This window comes from Amblyomma mixtum, chromosome 8 (assembly GCF_055824585.1).
Source record: "Amblyomma mixtum isolate Tamu chromosome 8, ASM5582458v1, whole genome shotgun sequence".
NCBI lineage: Eukaryota > Metazoa > Arthropoda > Arachnida > Ixodida > Ixodidae > Amblyomma > Amblyomma mixtum.
The window spans coordinates 147,906,059-147,922,058 of record NC_143019.1 but is presented as its reverse complement, the minus strand read 5'-3'; the positions used below and the strand labels follow the sequence as shown (position 1 = coordinate 147,922,058).

At 48.1% G+C, this 16,000-nt stretch overlaps 1 protein-coding gene across 7 annotated transcripts in view; it reads left to right on the top strand.

The window, feature by feature from the left end:
• The window catches only part of Git (ARF GTPase-activating protein GIT1), a 240,005-nt gene that overhangs the window by 152,825 nt on the left and 71,180 nt on the right, over positions 1-16,000 (top strand). For all 7 annotated transcript variants that reach the window (XR_016284798.1, XM_089555369.1, XM_089555368.1 and 4 more), the window contains 2 exons: positions 957-1,059; positions 15,024-15,097. Coding sequence is in view for 6 of the 7 variants with exons in the window: in XM_089555369.1 (XP_089411495.1) it covers positions 957-1,059; positions 15,024-15,097 (177 nt within the window). In the remaining variant the exon portion in view is untranslated. The remainder of the gene's footprint in view (positions 1-956; positions 1,060-15,023; positions 15,098-16,000) is intronic.

Genomic DNA, 16,000 nt, shown 5'->3' with positions numbered 1-16,000 from the left:
ATTTGTGAAGTGTGCCGTCTATCACTGGCAGATGAGAGGAAACAATGTGAAACAACACTGCAAGAAACCAAAGAAGGTCTCAGTCGCTTTGGGACGTAAAACCCCAATAAACCAATAAACCAAACCAAAGAAGGTGGGAGCGCCTCTATTGCCCACCCTTTTTTATTTTTTTTTTTGTCTTGCTTCCACATGTCTTGTCTGCCGTCCTGTTTTGTGCTTCATCTTTTTTTACTGTTACGTACACATGATATGGCTAGCTTAGTTAAGTTTAAGTTTTTGTTTTTGGGCAAAGATTGTGTCGCAAAATAGAAGGTTGTCAACTTGGAAGGTGAGCCCAGTTTTCAGGAATTGGCGTTGTGGTTCAATATATTGAAGTTCAGAATGGCGCAAAAGACACACACACAGGAAAAAAGGGGATGACACAAAGAGCGCCTTTGTGTCATCCCCTTTTTTCCTGTGTGTGCGTGTCTTTCGCGCCATTCTGAACTTCAATCAGGAACCAACTAGCCTCAAAGCAAGTTCTTCTGCAACGCATTTCAAAATATTGAAGGTGAAAAATGTGCCTTTGAAAGCTAGTTAAGCTGGTTTCCCACGTTGAGCATTGATAAAGTGGTGTGGCTCGAATTTGTAATGCAGCTTGTGTGATAAGATGAAACTGCATTGACGGGGGGAGGCCAAGTACTGCCACTTTATTGTGATTGGCAGCGCCCCCATACACAACAGTGATGATGTTGCTGAGGACGAACTGGCGGGCTAGTTGGTTACACATCTCAAAATTTCCGAGCGCACGAGAATGAAACGAGGACTGACAGAAAGGACACACACCACAAAGACGCTTTGTGGTGTGTGTGCTTTCTGTCAGTCCTCGTTTCATTCTCGGGTGCTCGGAAATTTTGAGCGATGCTGTGCAGCACTGTTTCTGAGGGGAGGGGTTGTTGTCCTTTTCACTCGTGCAGGCTCGCCAGAAGCTTGCCCGCCTGACAGCGCGAGAGTTTGCCACCCTGCTCATTGACGTTCTCTCGGAGGCCAAGCGGCGACACCTGGGGGCCAAGCAGCCTGGTGGGCACCACCTTCCTTGAGTGGGAGATGGGGGGGGTGTTTTATGGGAAGTTGTTCTCGTGTGGTTTGCATGCTGCCCAGCATCCACTGCAGAAATTCAGCAGGTGTGTGAGGAGGAGTCTCTGAAGGCAGCCAACAGGTGGCACTAGTTGCTGGCTGCTGCACAGGTCCTGCGAGGAGCTGCTGCCCCGCTGGCACTTCCCAGTGCCAGAGAGGTGACCCAGATGAAGCCAGGAGGCTCATCATAGCAACACGGTCTCTCCAAGCTAGCTGGTCATTTACTAGGCTTGTGCAAATGTGGCTCGTGGTTTGGAGCGAACACGGATTTAGTTCCACAGTTGGAACAACCAATCAAGTACTTGACGCGCAAAACAGCAGTGTGCCCTAATATATGTCGATGCGTTTATTCTCTTCTCCAGCTCCACTGGTGTCAGCCATATGCGTTGCTGGCTGGTAGGCTTAGCCTCCATAAGAATGCATGGAATTAAAAGTTCTCAGTTTTTTTATTTCAGTGAGCACCTAAGAACAGAACTGCCATTTTGAAGGCAATGTATCGTTAAAACACCACGTGGGAGGGATTCCTAACTGGGGGTACTGAATGAGAGCATGGCCAATTGAAACTTATGTAAGCAAAACTTTCACAGCGCCCCGTGTGGAGGCTGTTAACAGTTGGCGAGTGCTTTGAAGAAGTAAAGCATCATTTAAAAGCTGTCTTTTTTACAAAATCGCAACAAATGTGTGTTGTGAACCTGCACACACACCCAAAAGGCACCCTGAATTGCGCAAGCTTCTCGTCATGCATTCCCTCGCAAATATTGCCATTCAAACGATAGCAAGGTTTACGTTGAAGACAGTCTGACAGGCAGCCACATAAATGACTACCACCATGATTTACGTTGCGCTGGTGGATGCCGGCAGTGTGAGGTTCTCTTTCATGGCATTTTCGGGTAATGTTAGGGGTGTCTAGCTTGAACGACTACGCATGTCGGACTACACGAGAAGCTTGTACGGTACAGACCTTTGGATGGCATGCATTGTGGGGGTAATGTCCGGCTTCACAACACACACTTAGCATGGTGTTTATAGCCCTGAAATGTTGAGGTGTACTTTGTCACAGTCTTCTTCAAGTAATAATGAAAGGCTGCCTCCATGGGTGCTCTATGGAATGAGCAAAAATATTTGTGAAAATTCTGCTTGCATGTGTTTCCATGGGTCATGTGACCACCTTGTACCTTCAGCACTGGGTGACTACCAAATGCAGGTGCCATGATGTTTTGAAAATGCATTGCCTACAAAATGACGCTTATATTCACAGAATCTGTTCCAGGATGAACTAAAGATGAAGTTGGTTATTCGTCATGAAGGGATGATATCATAGCTGCATTGTGTAATCAGAAAGCTGCTTTGAAAACTTTTTCTTCCGTGCATTCTTATGGGGGGCGCTCAGCCTGAAGCTTGGGCAAGTTGGTAATCGACTGAGCAAACAGGGACTTGTCCTTCACCTGTGTTTACGCTGTTTTGCTCAGCCTGCTGTTCAAGGATCCCCAGAGAAAGGCTGAGGTTGCAGAAGGGTGGGAGGGTCACTGTTCCTTTCCTGTGCCTGCTGCAAAGCCAGAACTGGAGCCTCTTTTGAGTTGTAATTCTCCACCGGTTCTCTCTATCTGTAAGAAGCTTCCCAGACAAGCATCGGGGTTACAGGTTAGAATCTCGTCTCAACCCCAAGTCCCCCAAAACACGTGCAGTGCTGTCCGGCCACTGGCCCTTCTCCTGAACAAAAGGGGGGGAGCATGCTTGCACGTACCAAGGCCGCCTTGAGGAAACCACTCATTTCCGCTCCTCAGGCAGTGTAGCAGGCCGCCTCTACACGCTTGGCAGATCACGTCACTTGCTGCTTTGCGTGTGTGCACCTGGAGCCTCATCCCCCAGGTGCATTTCAAATTTTCACCACTTCCTGCCACATCTTGTGAAAAATTAAGCAAACAAGGGAGGGGAATGAGGGGCACAGGGGATTTTTTTTTTATTATTTTTTATTATTTTTATTTTTATTAAAAAAAAAATCCACTGTACCCCTTGGTTTCTGTGTCTGTTGGCTTCTGTCATCTTGTGAAAAAGGCAGATTAAAAGTGGGATTATGAAGATGGCATTAAAGGCCTCGTTAGCCAGGAAATCGGGCGTCAGCATTGTGAGTGAAAAATCACTCTTGCAGGTGGGGGCCCCCTAGCCTCGTCATCAAAACGTGCCCGCCTGTGAACTGCCTACTTTGGCAGGTTAAATTAATGATTTGTCGCTCAGGAAGATCAACCTGGGCCTCACACCGCTTGGAGCATCTGCCATCACAGGGCATCGCACAACTGCTGCACTAGGAGGGGTACGAGCTGAGATCTGGGCGAGTTGGTATGCATTCATACCGGTGAACAGCGCAAAAAAGGCGGGACAACGACAAGATAGTCAGCGCTTGTCTTGTCGTTGTCCCGCCTTTTTTGCGCTGTTCACCAGTATGAGGGGTACGAGGACTCCCGCATATCTGTAAAGTAGAGAATGACATTCTGGATATATGAGAATTAACCCATTATGCTATTGCATCATACCCTTAAAGAGATATTGAACCAAACTTTTGGAGCTGCTCTTTTGCATGTAAACAATAGCTTGACTGCTAAAATTCATAAATGTGACAAGCATTTTAGCGAAAAAGGCGGATAACACGCTTTTTTTCGCGGTTTATTGCCGTATCGTTGCACCTGGCGGCCACCTGTGGAAGCTGCGACTAGACGTCATTACACCCGCGTGCCCATCGTTCCCGCAGAAGCACGATTGCCATCGCTACTCGCGGCTTTTCCATGTCTGTCGTCTGCTCACGGCGTACACAGATATGGCAAAAATGTTAATCGATGCTGTCTACATACCATAACCATATGCGCGCTTACGTCCGCTAAATGCAGCTACTTTTTCCGGACCTTACGACATTTCTAACATTCTCACTTTTGAAACAGTAGTGCGACGATGTTCAGACTAGTGGCGCCATCTGGTGGTTAAGAGGGGAAGCATTGTTGTCAACAAACCGACGCCCCTCTTAGCCTAAAGGGGGCAGAATCGTCACTCTAAATAAAAAATAAAGCAAATTTATTACTTGTGAGTTTTCTTACGGTGACAGGAGACGAATCGAAACACCGGTGGCCCATTTATGGCCAGTGAACGTGCTGAAGAAGCCAGTAACAACGACGCAACCAGTCCGAAGCGAGGTTTCATGCATCGAAGGGCGCCGCCATATCTGTTGCCTGTCGGACGAGGGTGCCATGATGTCACGCTCTTCACCTAGCGCTGGCCGGGAGGCCTTGGCGCGCGCTCATGAAACATCGAAAATAAAACCATCCGCTGAAAAATATGCGCGGTGACGACTAGATTTCGGTGTAATCACATTCCGAGAATCTATTTTCAGCGTTTTTGATCAATTTTCAGATTTTGCTTCAGTATCCCTGTAAGGAGGATTGAAAGTATTTTGACTATTCAATAAATACTGAAAATACTTTCATACATAGATAACATGTACCGTATTTACTTGAATCTAGGCCGGGCTCTGTTCTAAGCCAACACCCGAAAGTTGAAAGCCAAATAAAAAAAAAACGCCTCAAGTATTGTGGGATACAATGGTATCCCTCCTCGTCCCCCGCACCAGCGGTGACTGCACCGGAGCCACGAGACAATGTGGAATGTGGAGAGAAGGCTTACTGATAGCTCAAAAGAAATGCACCGCGTTACTCAATACAGGAACAACCGCTTCTTTGTTCGGTGACGAGGTGGTAAACCATCCCCGTGGAAACAAAATCCGGTTTAGAGTGTGCGGTACCGCTTTTCACCTCGCGACCGGCACAGCGTAATCAAGCGGGGGAGCTAGGAGAGTGGTTCGCTGGGAAAGATGTGTGCAGCAACAACCAACGCCTCGTTCATCCTCCCTGTTTATCCATTCCTGTAATTCTTGGGCGAGACTACCTAGCCAAGACAGGCATCGTGATAGACATAAGCAGCGGAGGCTACCGAGAGTGCACGACAGGCACCTTGAAGCTTTTCGCGAAAGTGCCCCCGGCACCCCAGTCAGCGTGAGTGGGTTTGATTCTTGCCTGCTGGATTCCGACAGCATCCTGCTGAGGTTTATCCCCTCCGAGAATGACACAAGTGTGGCATTCAAGGTGGGGATACCGCGAGTGTTGAGAGCGGCACCTTTACGCTACTCTCATGACTTGTGTATCGCTGGGCTTGCAAGCGGCCCCAAGAAGTGCACTAAGTTGTGTCGCTTTCCTGCCTGGCCTGGCATGAAAAGGGATGTAATACGCTATGCCTGCTCGTGCCATGTGTGCCAAAGCATGAAGCTCCGAGGCAGACGAGTGCATTGCCTCATGTAGCCGACTAACAGCCAGACTCCCTGGCAAATCACGGTGTGTGACATCATGGGACTGTATCCCACGACACCGAGTAGGAACAAGTCTTTGCTGGTGGTCACAGATCACATCAGCAAGTGGGTTGGACTTTTCCCCCTGAGAAAGCTGATGGCACGAGTGATCATGGAGAACCTGATGGACGTATTCACCAGGTTCGGTATCCCAGAGCAGCTGATAACGGACAACGCGTCCTACTTCACTGCGGAGGTGTTCGTAGATTTGTGCGCTGCACTTGGTATTAAGCTCAAGAAAACGACCACCTATCAGGCTTCGTCGAACCCCACGGAAAGTGCCAACCGCAACATCAAGCACATGCTTGTCGCATACTCTGAGATGCACAGAGATTGGGACTCCTATCTGCCGGAGCCCACATTCGCTTTGCATTCGACCATTAACCGCTCGACTGGGTATGCGCCATCTTCTCTCAATCTGGGTAGAGAGCTGCTAAATCCAATGGACCGGTTCTAATGGACAGCACGAAGATGCCAGTCTCTTCGAGCTGAATACGGGACGCACCAAGATGACAGTGCAAGGCTCGCCGCAACCTGAGCACTGCAGCAGAAAGCGTAGTACACCCGCTCGCACTGGGATGTGCACTACGAAGCGGGCGATCGGATGCTTTGGCACTAACACGTTCTGACCGATGCTAGTAAACATTCATTCTAAAACAGCGCAAACAAGACAAGGACGATGGAAAGAAACTTACAACACGAGCGCTGTGTTACGTTCAACAGCGCTCGTGCTGTACGTTACCTTCCATTGTCCTTGTCTTGTTTAAGCTGTTTTAGAATGAGTACCTCCCAACTCGCCCAGGCTTCTACTCTAGCAAGCAGTTTGCGGCCTCATTGGCACCGAAATGGAATTGAGCCGTTTCGCGTGCAAGAGAAGCTTTCCTCGCTCGTTTACAGGCTCGAGGACTTGCGGTTGAAGCCGACAGGCGGACCGGTGCGCGTATGCGACCTGAAAAGTTACGTGCAGCGAGATGAATGGGTTGAGGTTATATCCTTGCCCCTCCCTTATATCCTTACCCAGCATGGGTTTCGTAGGGTGCTCTCCTGCGAGATCCAATTGGCAATCTTCACTTTCGATCTGCATGCTAACCTCGACCGTAACCTACGGACCGATGCATTATTTTTAGATTTCGCGAAGGCTTTTGACAAGGTACCACACCAACACCTATTACTTAAACTAGCCTTTTTAAATTTGCACCCTAATATTCTAGACTAGATTAAAGAATTCCTAGCTAACCGTTCTCAGTTTGTTTCTATTAACAATCACAACTCAAGCACTCTCCCTATAACATCTGGCGTTCCGCAGGGATCTGTGCTCGGCCTGCTTTTATTATTAATATATATTAACGATCTGGCGCCACAAGTATCGTGTAAAATTTGCATATTCGCCGACGACTGTGTAATTTATCATACCGTTACTAACATTTCTGATCAAGTGGCTTTTCAAAATGACCTCAACCGCGTCCATGAATGGTGTGACCTCTGGCTAATGACACTAAACGCTAAAAAAATGCAAACTCGTCTCATTTCACCGTCAACACAACCCCCTTATTTTTTCCTATACAGCTGCCAACTCATCTATAGAAAGCGTCCAATCGTTCAAGTACCTCGGTGTAACACTCTGTAGCAATCTTTCTTGGCGAACACACATTACCACAATCATATCATCTGCTAACAGATCTCTAGGATTCCTAAAACGTCATCTTCGTCATGCACCGCAGCACATGAAACTTCTAGCTTACAAAACCCTTATTAGACCTAAACTCGAGTACGCCAGTCCCATCTGGAATCCACACCAAATATACCTAACAAATGCTTTCGAATCAGTTCAAAACTGCGCCATTTGCTTCGTTCATTCTGCATATTCATATACGATCAGCGTTTCATCTCTAAAGAATAATTCCGATCTCGAAAGCCTTGAAGCTCGCCATCGCGTCCCCTGCATGTGTTTGCTCCACAAGTTTTTCCATAGCACTCTGAATCAAACACCTCACATTTCTCATCCGACCCGCATATCTCGCCGCACTGCACACCCGTTTCAGATCGCCCGGCCCCTATCATGCACTGCAACTTTTTCAGGTTCCTTTTTTCCCCGCACCATAGTTGACTTGAATGCCCTCCCCGTCGATGTAGCCGCCATCACGTGCCCATCTTCATTCTTATCCGCTGTAACCACTTGTCTCATACTGCAATGACATGTATTTATTATTGTTGAACCCACACCTTATGTAATACCCCCTGAAGGGGGTCTTTAAGGTGAATAAAGTGAAGTGCAGCATTTGAAAAACGAGCGCTGCAATCGTCTGGTGGACCCCGTGGCCCGCTGTAACTTGCGCCGTAGGCACAAACAAAATCTGTCTGTGCAGTCTAGAGAGAGGGTGCAGACCGGCACGCAGTCTCGTTAGATGCATGAACTTACGGTCTGCTCATGCCAGTCAGTTTTATGTAAGACTGACATGTGTTAACCCTCATGACTCTCGTGAGGGCCGAACAGCTGTGTAGCACGCGCTACGGGAATCGGCTACATCTGTATTGACCTTTTTCAGTGTAGACGGAAAAAAAGCAGGGCATATCAGAATGACATCGTTCACCACTACCAGCCACCATCCACCTTCGGCAACGCGCTGCTCCCATGGCCCGACGCCACAACCCGCCCGCGACCTGTTGCCACCACTCTGCTGCATCACCGCGGACTCTGCTGGACGCCACAGCCTGAGGAGAGCGCATCTGGACGTTGTCACGGACACCGCCACATCCGCCTACCTTGGAGCAAGCTTGGCCAAACTCCTGCAGACAGTAAAAGAACTGCAGATTGGGCTAGTTGGTGTAGATTCATAATGATGGTTCAACAGCGCAAACACACACAGACCAAGAAGGAGACAAGACACACTCACAGCGCTGAATTCTTACAACTGATTTTTTATTGAGAAGGAGCACTTCGTAATATACACACACGAAAAAAGAGCGCACATGCGCAATGTCAACAATCTCCTAGAGCTGGTAAAAGGTAAAAACCGCTATAAAAGCACGTGTGCATCCGCAGAGCCGCTACCCACTATGCAGCATGTTCATTCCTCGGAGAGATAATGGCACACTCACACATCTTTCCGGATAATATGAAGCAATTTCTCTAGTGCGCTGGTCAGAATGACAAAACAACACATCAGTGTCATCAAAAAACGGCGTGCATTTGCATGTGGAAGGTTAGTTTCTTTCTTCTTTAAAGAATTAGCGTGCTCCATGAGCGGCCAGTCTGGCCTATGTAGGTAAGACCACAGGACAGGGGAATTTGATAAACTATGCCAGTCTTACAGGGAACATATCTTGTTTCATGATTTATGTTGCCAGAATTTCTTCTGCGCTCCTCGTGACTTCTTTGAACCACAGCTCCCACTCTCTCTAGTTTGCTCCCACTCTTTCTAGCGCTGTGCGTCTTGTCCCCTTCTTGGTCTGTGCGCTGTTGAACCATCGTTATGAATCCTGCAGACAGCACAGCCACGGCCCTCATTGCCACTGCCCTTGCCAGCTGACCAATTATGCCAGGGCAGCCTGACTGGAGCGCAGTAGCGCTGCAGCCCCTGGAGCCACCTGGCCCAGTCTCTCAGGCCAAGGAGGGGGTCTACCAGATTGAATGGAGCAGAGCAGGCGAGCATGCTCGGAAGACCGAGACGGGCATCACGTGGGTGGCCTAGCCTTTGGAGCAGCTGATTGGCATGGCTGATGTACTATCACGATAAAAATATTACGGGACAACGGTAAGCCTCGCCACATAGTACTGTGGTATTGTAACCACCGGATAGAGCATGCACGTCCCCTCATAACAAGGCACATTTCTGGCATGTGGGTCACGTGACTGCGTAGAAAGAAATGTTTTCCCGCACAGTTGCGTCCCGTAAACTTTTGATCTTGACTGAAGATAAAGCAACGTTGTCCCTGCTTCTGCGTTTGAAAGTCTTCTTAAGGAGGGGAGGATGTGGGATACACTCCGATAACCCTCCTCATCCCCGTCGCCAGCAGCGAACACGCCGCAGGCATGAGACCACATGCACGCCGCCACCATGAATGTGGAGAGAAGGCGCTCCGGCTACTCTCCCCGTTTCCAACAGGGACGTGATGTTGCGACAGCGCGCTGAACATTCAGGGAAGGGTTGCATGCCTGAGCTTGTGAGCAGCCTATTGCTCCTAGTGGTTAAAAGAGGAGCTTGCGGGGGGAAAGCCTCCCTCTTGCCTCTTGCTGAGCTGCCCCGAGGGACCCCTTTCTGCCTGCCGACCCTCGGACAACCCAACGCGGTTGACAACGACTTGGTGAGCTACTGAGCCTCCATTTTTATCGGATAGACATTCTTCCGCAGTGTGCTTTACCTCATGTTAGGACAATAAACTGTTTCCTAGCCTGTTTCCTAAACTGTTTCCTGTTTCCTAGCCGTGGCCTGTTTCGTCTGAACCTGCCGTGGCTGCGAGTCTGCGCCACGGGTTGGGGAAATGTGTCGCGTACGAGTAACGCCTGCGAGTAGCTGGCACGGAAGCTTGCCTTCCTGGACACAGATGACCCCATAATATAAGCCTGCCGAAAAAACAGGTGCGAACTACAGCAGGGGCAGCACGCAAATGGCGTTTGTTTCCACGAACCTGCTCCCATTCACTCGTCCTCCTTTTCACTGCTGTTCTCTTCGTTCAGCGATTGGAAACGCTGCACTTTCGGAATGAGCACAGAGCCAGGCGTCAGCGATCAATTAGCCTGTTGGAGTTGGATCCCCTTGAATGCATCACTTCCACTTCTCAGGCCTGTGAAGGCCCTTCTTGTTCCGGTGCTTGCAAAAGTAATCTTTCGTCCACACCCGAGTCCCGACCGGCTCGCAGGTTTGAAGACTGCAGAGAACACAACTATAATGACACTGGTGCCATGATGTCGGTGAAAAACCATGGGTGAAAAACTTGCACGAACTTACTCGTGCAAACCACGCGAAGAGAGAATGAGGTGCAAGGGGGAGCCAGGGGTGGCACCTTCTTTTGCGAAGGTTTAAATTATTGGCTTACAATCGAGTAAATGTGGTATGTAGGAAATGTCATCATCATCAGCCTGACTACACCCACTGCAGGGCAAAGGCCTCTCCCATGCCTCTCCAATTAACCCTGTCCCTTGTCAGTTGCCGCCACTGTATCCCCGCAAACTTCTTAATCTCATCCGCCCACCTAACTTTCTGCCGTCCCCTTGCTACGTTTGCTTTCTCTTGGAATCCACTCCGTTACCCTTAAGGACCAGCGGTTATCTTGCCTTCGCATTACATGCCCTGCCCAAGCCCCCTTCTTCCTCTTGATTTCAACTAGGATGTCATTAACCCGCGTTTGCTCCCTCACCCACTCCGCCCTCTTCCGATCTCTTAACGTTACACCTATCCTTTCCATAGCTCGCTGCGTTGTTCTTAACTTAAGCTGAACCCTCTTTGTTAGCCTCCACGTTTCTGCCCCATAGGTGAGTACTGGTAGGATACAGCTGTTGTATATTTTTCTCTTCAGGGATACTGGTAAGCTACCATTCATGATCTGAGAGAACCTGCCATATGCGCTCCACCCCATTCTTATTCTTCTAGTTATTTCCCTCTCATGATCCGGATCTGCGGTCACTACCTGCCCCCTTAAGTAGACATATTCTCTTACTACTTCCAGCACCTCCTACCAATTGGGAACTGCTGTTCCCTTGCAAGGCTATTGAACATTACTTTGGTTTTCTGCATGTTAATTCTTAGCCCCACCGTTCTGCTCTGCCTGTCTGATTGATCATGCTTTGCAGTTCTTGTCCTGAGTGGCTTAGCAAGGCAATGTCATCAGCGAATCGCAAATTACTCAGGTATTCTCCATTAACTCTTATCCCCAACTCTTCCCATTCCAGTCCCCAGAATACCTCCTGTAAGCAGGCAGTGAAGAGCATTGGTGAGATCGTGTCTCCCTGCCTGACACCTTTCCGTATTGGAATTTTATTCCTGACTATATGGAGAACTATAGTAGCTGTGCAATCGTTATAAATATCTTCCAATATTTTCATATAGCACTCTTTCCACACCCTGATTCCGCAATGCCTGCATGACAGCTGAGGTTTCCACTGAGTCGAATGCTTTCTCGTAAACAATGAAGGCTATATATAGGGGTTGGTTATATTTTGCGCATTTCTCTATCACCTGATTGATAGTGTGAATATGGTCTATTGTCGAGTATCCTTTATGAAAGCCTGCCTGATCATTTGGTTGACTAAAGTCCAAGGTTTTCCTGACTCTATTAGCGATTACCTTAGTAAATACCTTGTAGGCAACGGACAATAAGCTGATCGGACTGTAATTCTTCAAGTCCTTGACGTCTCCTTTCTTATGACTTAAGATAATGTTAGCGTTCTTCCAAGCTTCTGGTACTCTCGAGGTCACAAGGCATTGCATATACAGGGTGGCTAGTTTTTATAGCACAATCTCTCCTCCGTCCTTCAGCAAATCTGCTCTTACCTTCTGCTGTGCTTTCCCTCTTTGCATTGCTCCTAAGGCTTTCTTTACTTCCTCCTTCGTTACTGGCGGGATGTCCCATTGCTGTGCTCGACTGCCTCCCTCAGTAACTTGATGATTACATTCGCTACTGTATAGATTTGTGTAGAACTCTTCGGCTACTTCAACTATATTGCTGATGACATTGCCCTGTTTGTCTTTTAGCGCATTCATCTGGTTTTTACCTATGCCCAGTTTTCTCCTCACTGATTTTAGGCTACCTCCATTCCTTAGAGCATGCTCGATTTTCTCCATGTTAAACTTTCTTATGTCGGCTACCTTGCGCTTATTTATTAACTTAGATAGCTCTGCTAGTTCTGTCCTGTCTGTGGAGTTAGACGTCCTCATGCTTTGACGTTTCTTAATCAGATCTTTAGTCTCCTGAGATAGCTTGTTGGTATCCTGTCGAACCATCCTACCACCTACTTCTGCGGCGCACTCTGTAACGATAGCTGTGAGATTATCATTCAATGTTTCAACACTACGGTTGTCTTCTTCAGTTAAAGTGGAAAATCTGTTCTGCAGCGACAATCTGAATTCCTCTACCTTCCCTCTTAATGCTAACTCGTTAATAGCCTTTCGCTTCACCAGTTTCCTCCGTCCCCTCTTCAAATCTAAGCTAATGCGAGACCTTACCATTCTGTGGTCGCTGCAACGGACCTTACCGAGGACATCCACATCCTCAACGATGCCAGGGTGTGCACACAGTATGAAGTCTATTTCATTTTTAGTCTCACCGTTGGGGCTCTTCGACGTCCACTTCCTGTTTGCTCGTTTGCGGAAGAAGGTATTCATAATCCGTAAATTATTTCTATCTGCGAACTCTACTAATAACTCTCCCCTGCTGTTCCGAGAACCTATGCCATAGTCACCTACCGCCTTGTCTCCAGCCTGCTTTTTACCTACCTTTGCATTAAAGTCGTCCATCAGTACAGTGTACTGTGATTTTACTTTGGTCATTGCCGATTCCACGTCCTCATAGAAGCTTTGAACTGTCTGGTCATCACGGCTTGATGTAGGCGCGTAGGCCTGCACCACCTTCAGCTTGTACCTCTTATTATTATGCCTAATTACGATAGCTGCCACTCTCTCGTTATTACTGTATATCTCCTCGATGTTGCCAGCTATATCCTGATTTATGAGAAATCCCACACCTAGTTCTCGCCTATCTGCTAATCCCTGATAGCACAGTACATGCCCGCCCTTTAGTACTGTATACGCCTCATCTGTCCTCCTAACCTCACTAAGCCCTATGACATCCCATTTCATACCGGCTAATTCCTCCAGCAGCACTGCTAAGCTAGCCTCACTGGATAAGGTTCTAGTGTTAAACACTGCCAGGTTCAGTCTCCAATGGCGGCCTGTCCGGAGCCAGAGATTCTTAGCACCCTCCGCTGCGTCACAGGTCTGACCGCCGCCTTGGTCAGTTGCTCCGCTGGGGACTGAGGGCCGAGGGTTAATTGGTTTGTTCATAGAAGTACTACACCAGGGTGGCCAAATCCTGTTCTGGTGAGGAAGTCGGTGTAACCACAATTAAAACTTTAAAGTAACCAGCAGCGGGAGGGGAATGCTCCTTCTTCTTGTGCTCAGATTGTTTTCTGCACAGGTAGCCTAAAGTGACCCCCATGTGCAATGTTTTAAGCTAGCTGCACAGTTGTTGAGTAATTACAGTTAACACCCTTGTGAAGTCACCACCTGGGCATTGAATAAATAATTAGAACGCACTTCAAGTTTTGTATGTTAACATGTTCACAAAGCCCTGGTATGTGCAGTATATTAGTTCTTTCTTTAGGCACCCAGTACCCAGTAAATGGTAAACTCCAGCACGCACATTAACTTGAAAAAAAGGTTTCTTAGAAAACAACTCTAAAGAACTATTGCGTTCATGTGCAGCAACCATTTGTTAGGCAGTGCTGACTGATATCGCAGAGAATCAGCCTTGAATGTTTATCGCAGTGTATACTTTTGCTTTTAGTAAGAGAAATGCAGCACTGCAACCAACGAAAGCTTCTTGGTGATGCAGGGGTGGTGGAAACCCGTGGAATTTGGGATGCACGGGGACCATCAGAAGTGTGGTGCACTCTCAATTTTATTCAACAACTATGCATCAAAAAACATCATTCTCTATATGTTTCACTTTTTTTCATGAGACAGAAGTGCTGGTTTTGGGCAAAGCGGCCTAGCCTGTCTGGTAGCTGCAAAGTGCACTCAGGCCGAGGCAACGGGGGCTCTCTCTGGGTTTGCAGCAGTTTCCAGTTTGCTCATCACGTGCCGCACCATATCAGTACTGACATAATTTACGATTGCTTTATGAGATGTTTGCTGTAAGCAGGCACAAAATATAAATGGAGCCAGGCCGATGCTTGAGGATGTTTTGTTTTGGAAAAGGCAGTGTATTGACCGTTGGGCATTTTGGTAAGGCATGTTGACGGGCTAGTTGGTTTTGCACCTTAAAACATGGAAAAAACCACCCAGGCGCAAATAATCTCTTATAATAATCCTCTCTTTTTGTCCTTGTGAGTGGTTTCTTCCAAGTTTTAAGATGGGCATTTTGCTTGCATTCATGCTCTGTATGTACGTCTGCCTCATAATCCTTGAAACCGATGCCGCTAAAATTCCACAAACGCCATTCACTAATGATGACTGCTTTGCGATTTCCAATTCTTGAAATTGGTATCCCCCATGTGTGAAAATGACTGTTGTTTGTTGTTTGTGTGAGCAGCTGCTACAATAAGGGGATTTTGTCACTTGAAAGCACTTGAAAGTGGTGAGTCCTGTTGGGTCTTTCAGTCAAGATTTTTGAATGTAATTTTCTTGGACAGAAGCCTAAAAGCGATCCTTGCTGTGAAGGATGGTCCCAGCTGAAGGACGCCTTTGTACGCCGACCAGTGGTTTCAGTGTCCAGCACTAAAGCACTAAAGGGTCCAAAGCGCCACACACTGCCGCTGGCAGTGCTTGATTGCAGTGACTCTTCTCTGTTTTGCCATGCCCAGGCTGGGAGGAGCGACGGCTGAGTGATGATGAACCCCTCTATGACAGCGTGGCATCCGACGAGGACAACCACACGGTGAGTGGCCCCTTCGTGGGGTGGCTGCGGATCAACGAGACACCACAGTGCCTGTCTCTCTGGGGTGTGCCACTGGCATCAGTCGCTCTGCAACATGCTCCACCATTTTGCCACTGCTGACAGCAGTGAAGCTTGGTCACCTCGGGTAGTGCAAGGGGTTCATGCAACAAAATGCTCCCTGAATTGCAGCTGCATTCTCGTCACATCGTGCAGTAAGTAGGTTCATACAACTTGCACAGGTAGGGAAGTAACTAGGGTTCTCCCGGATCATGAGTGGCAGTTTACCAATATCCCTCAGGAGAAGAGTGTACAACAGCTGCACCTTGCCGGTTCTCACCAGTGGGGCAGAAACGTGGAGGCTAACAAAGAGGGTTCAGCTGCGCAGCGAGCTATGGAAAGGAAAATGATAGGTGTGACGTTATGAGACGGGAAAAGTGGGTCAGGGATTTGTGAAGCTGCCTCCAAGCACACACCCCTGAGGAAGCAAGATACATCTGTGGTGACATTTAAATGACGGGCCAGTACTGAAGTGTTTTCGCAGATCTCCGAGGCAAGTTTTTCTCCCTGCTGCAATGTGACAGATGCACACAAGTCTAACTTCAGAAAAGAATACATAAGCGCCTCACATATGCTTTTCAAAAGCAACAGACACAGTGGGGCACAAAATGGCTGCTTCAAACCGCATTCTGCTTGGCAGCAGTCTTCAAGCCATCTCGTGTCAGTACGCCTGCCGTTGGGATCCCAAACATAACTGACGGGAATATGCAACCACTTGGCAGCAGCATTCACTTGTGCTTTGACACACCGTCATCACTGTGTGGCACAGAACTGTCGAGGGCCGATGGGGGCTGTCCAGAATGCGCACTGAATTGATGTGGACATTTGTTGCCCTCACTGCTGTGG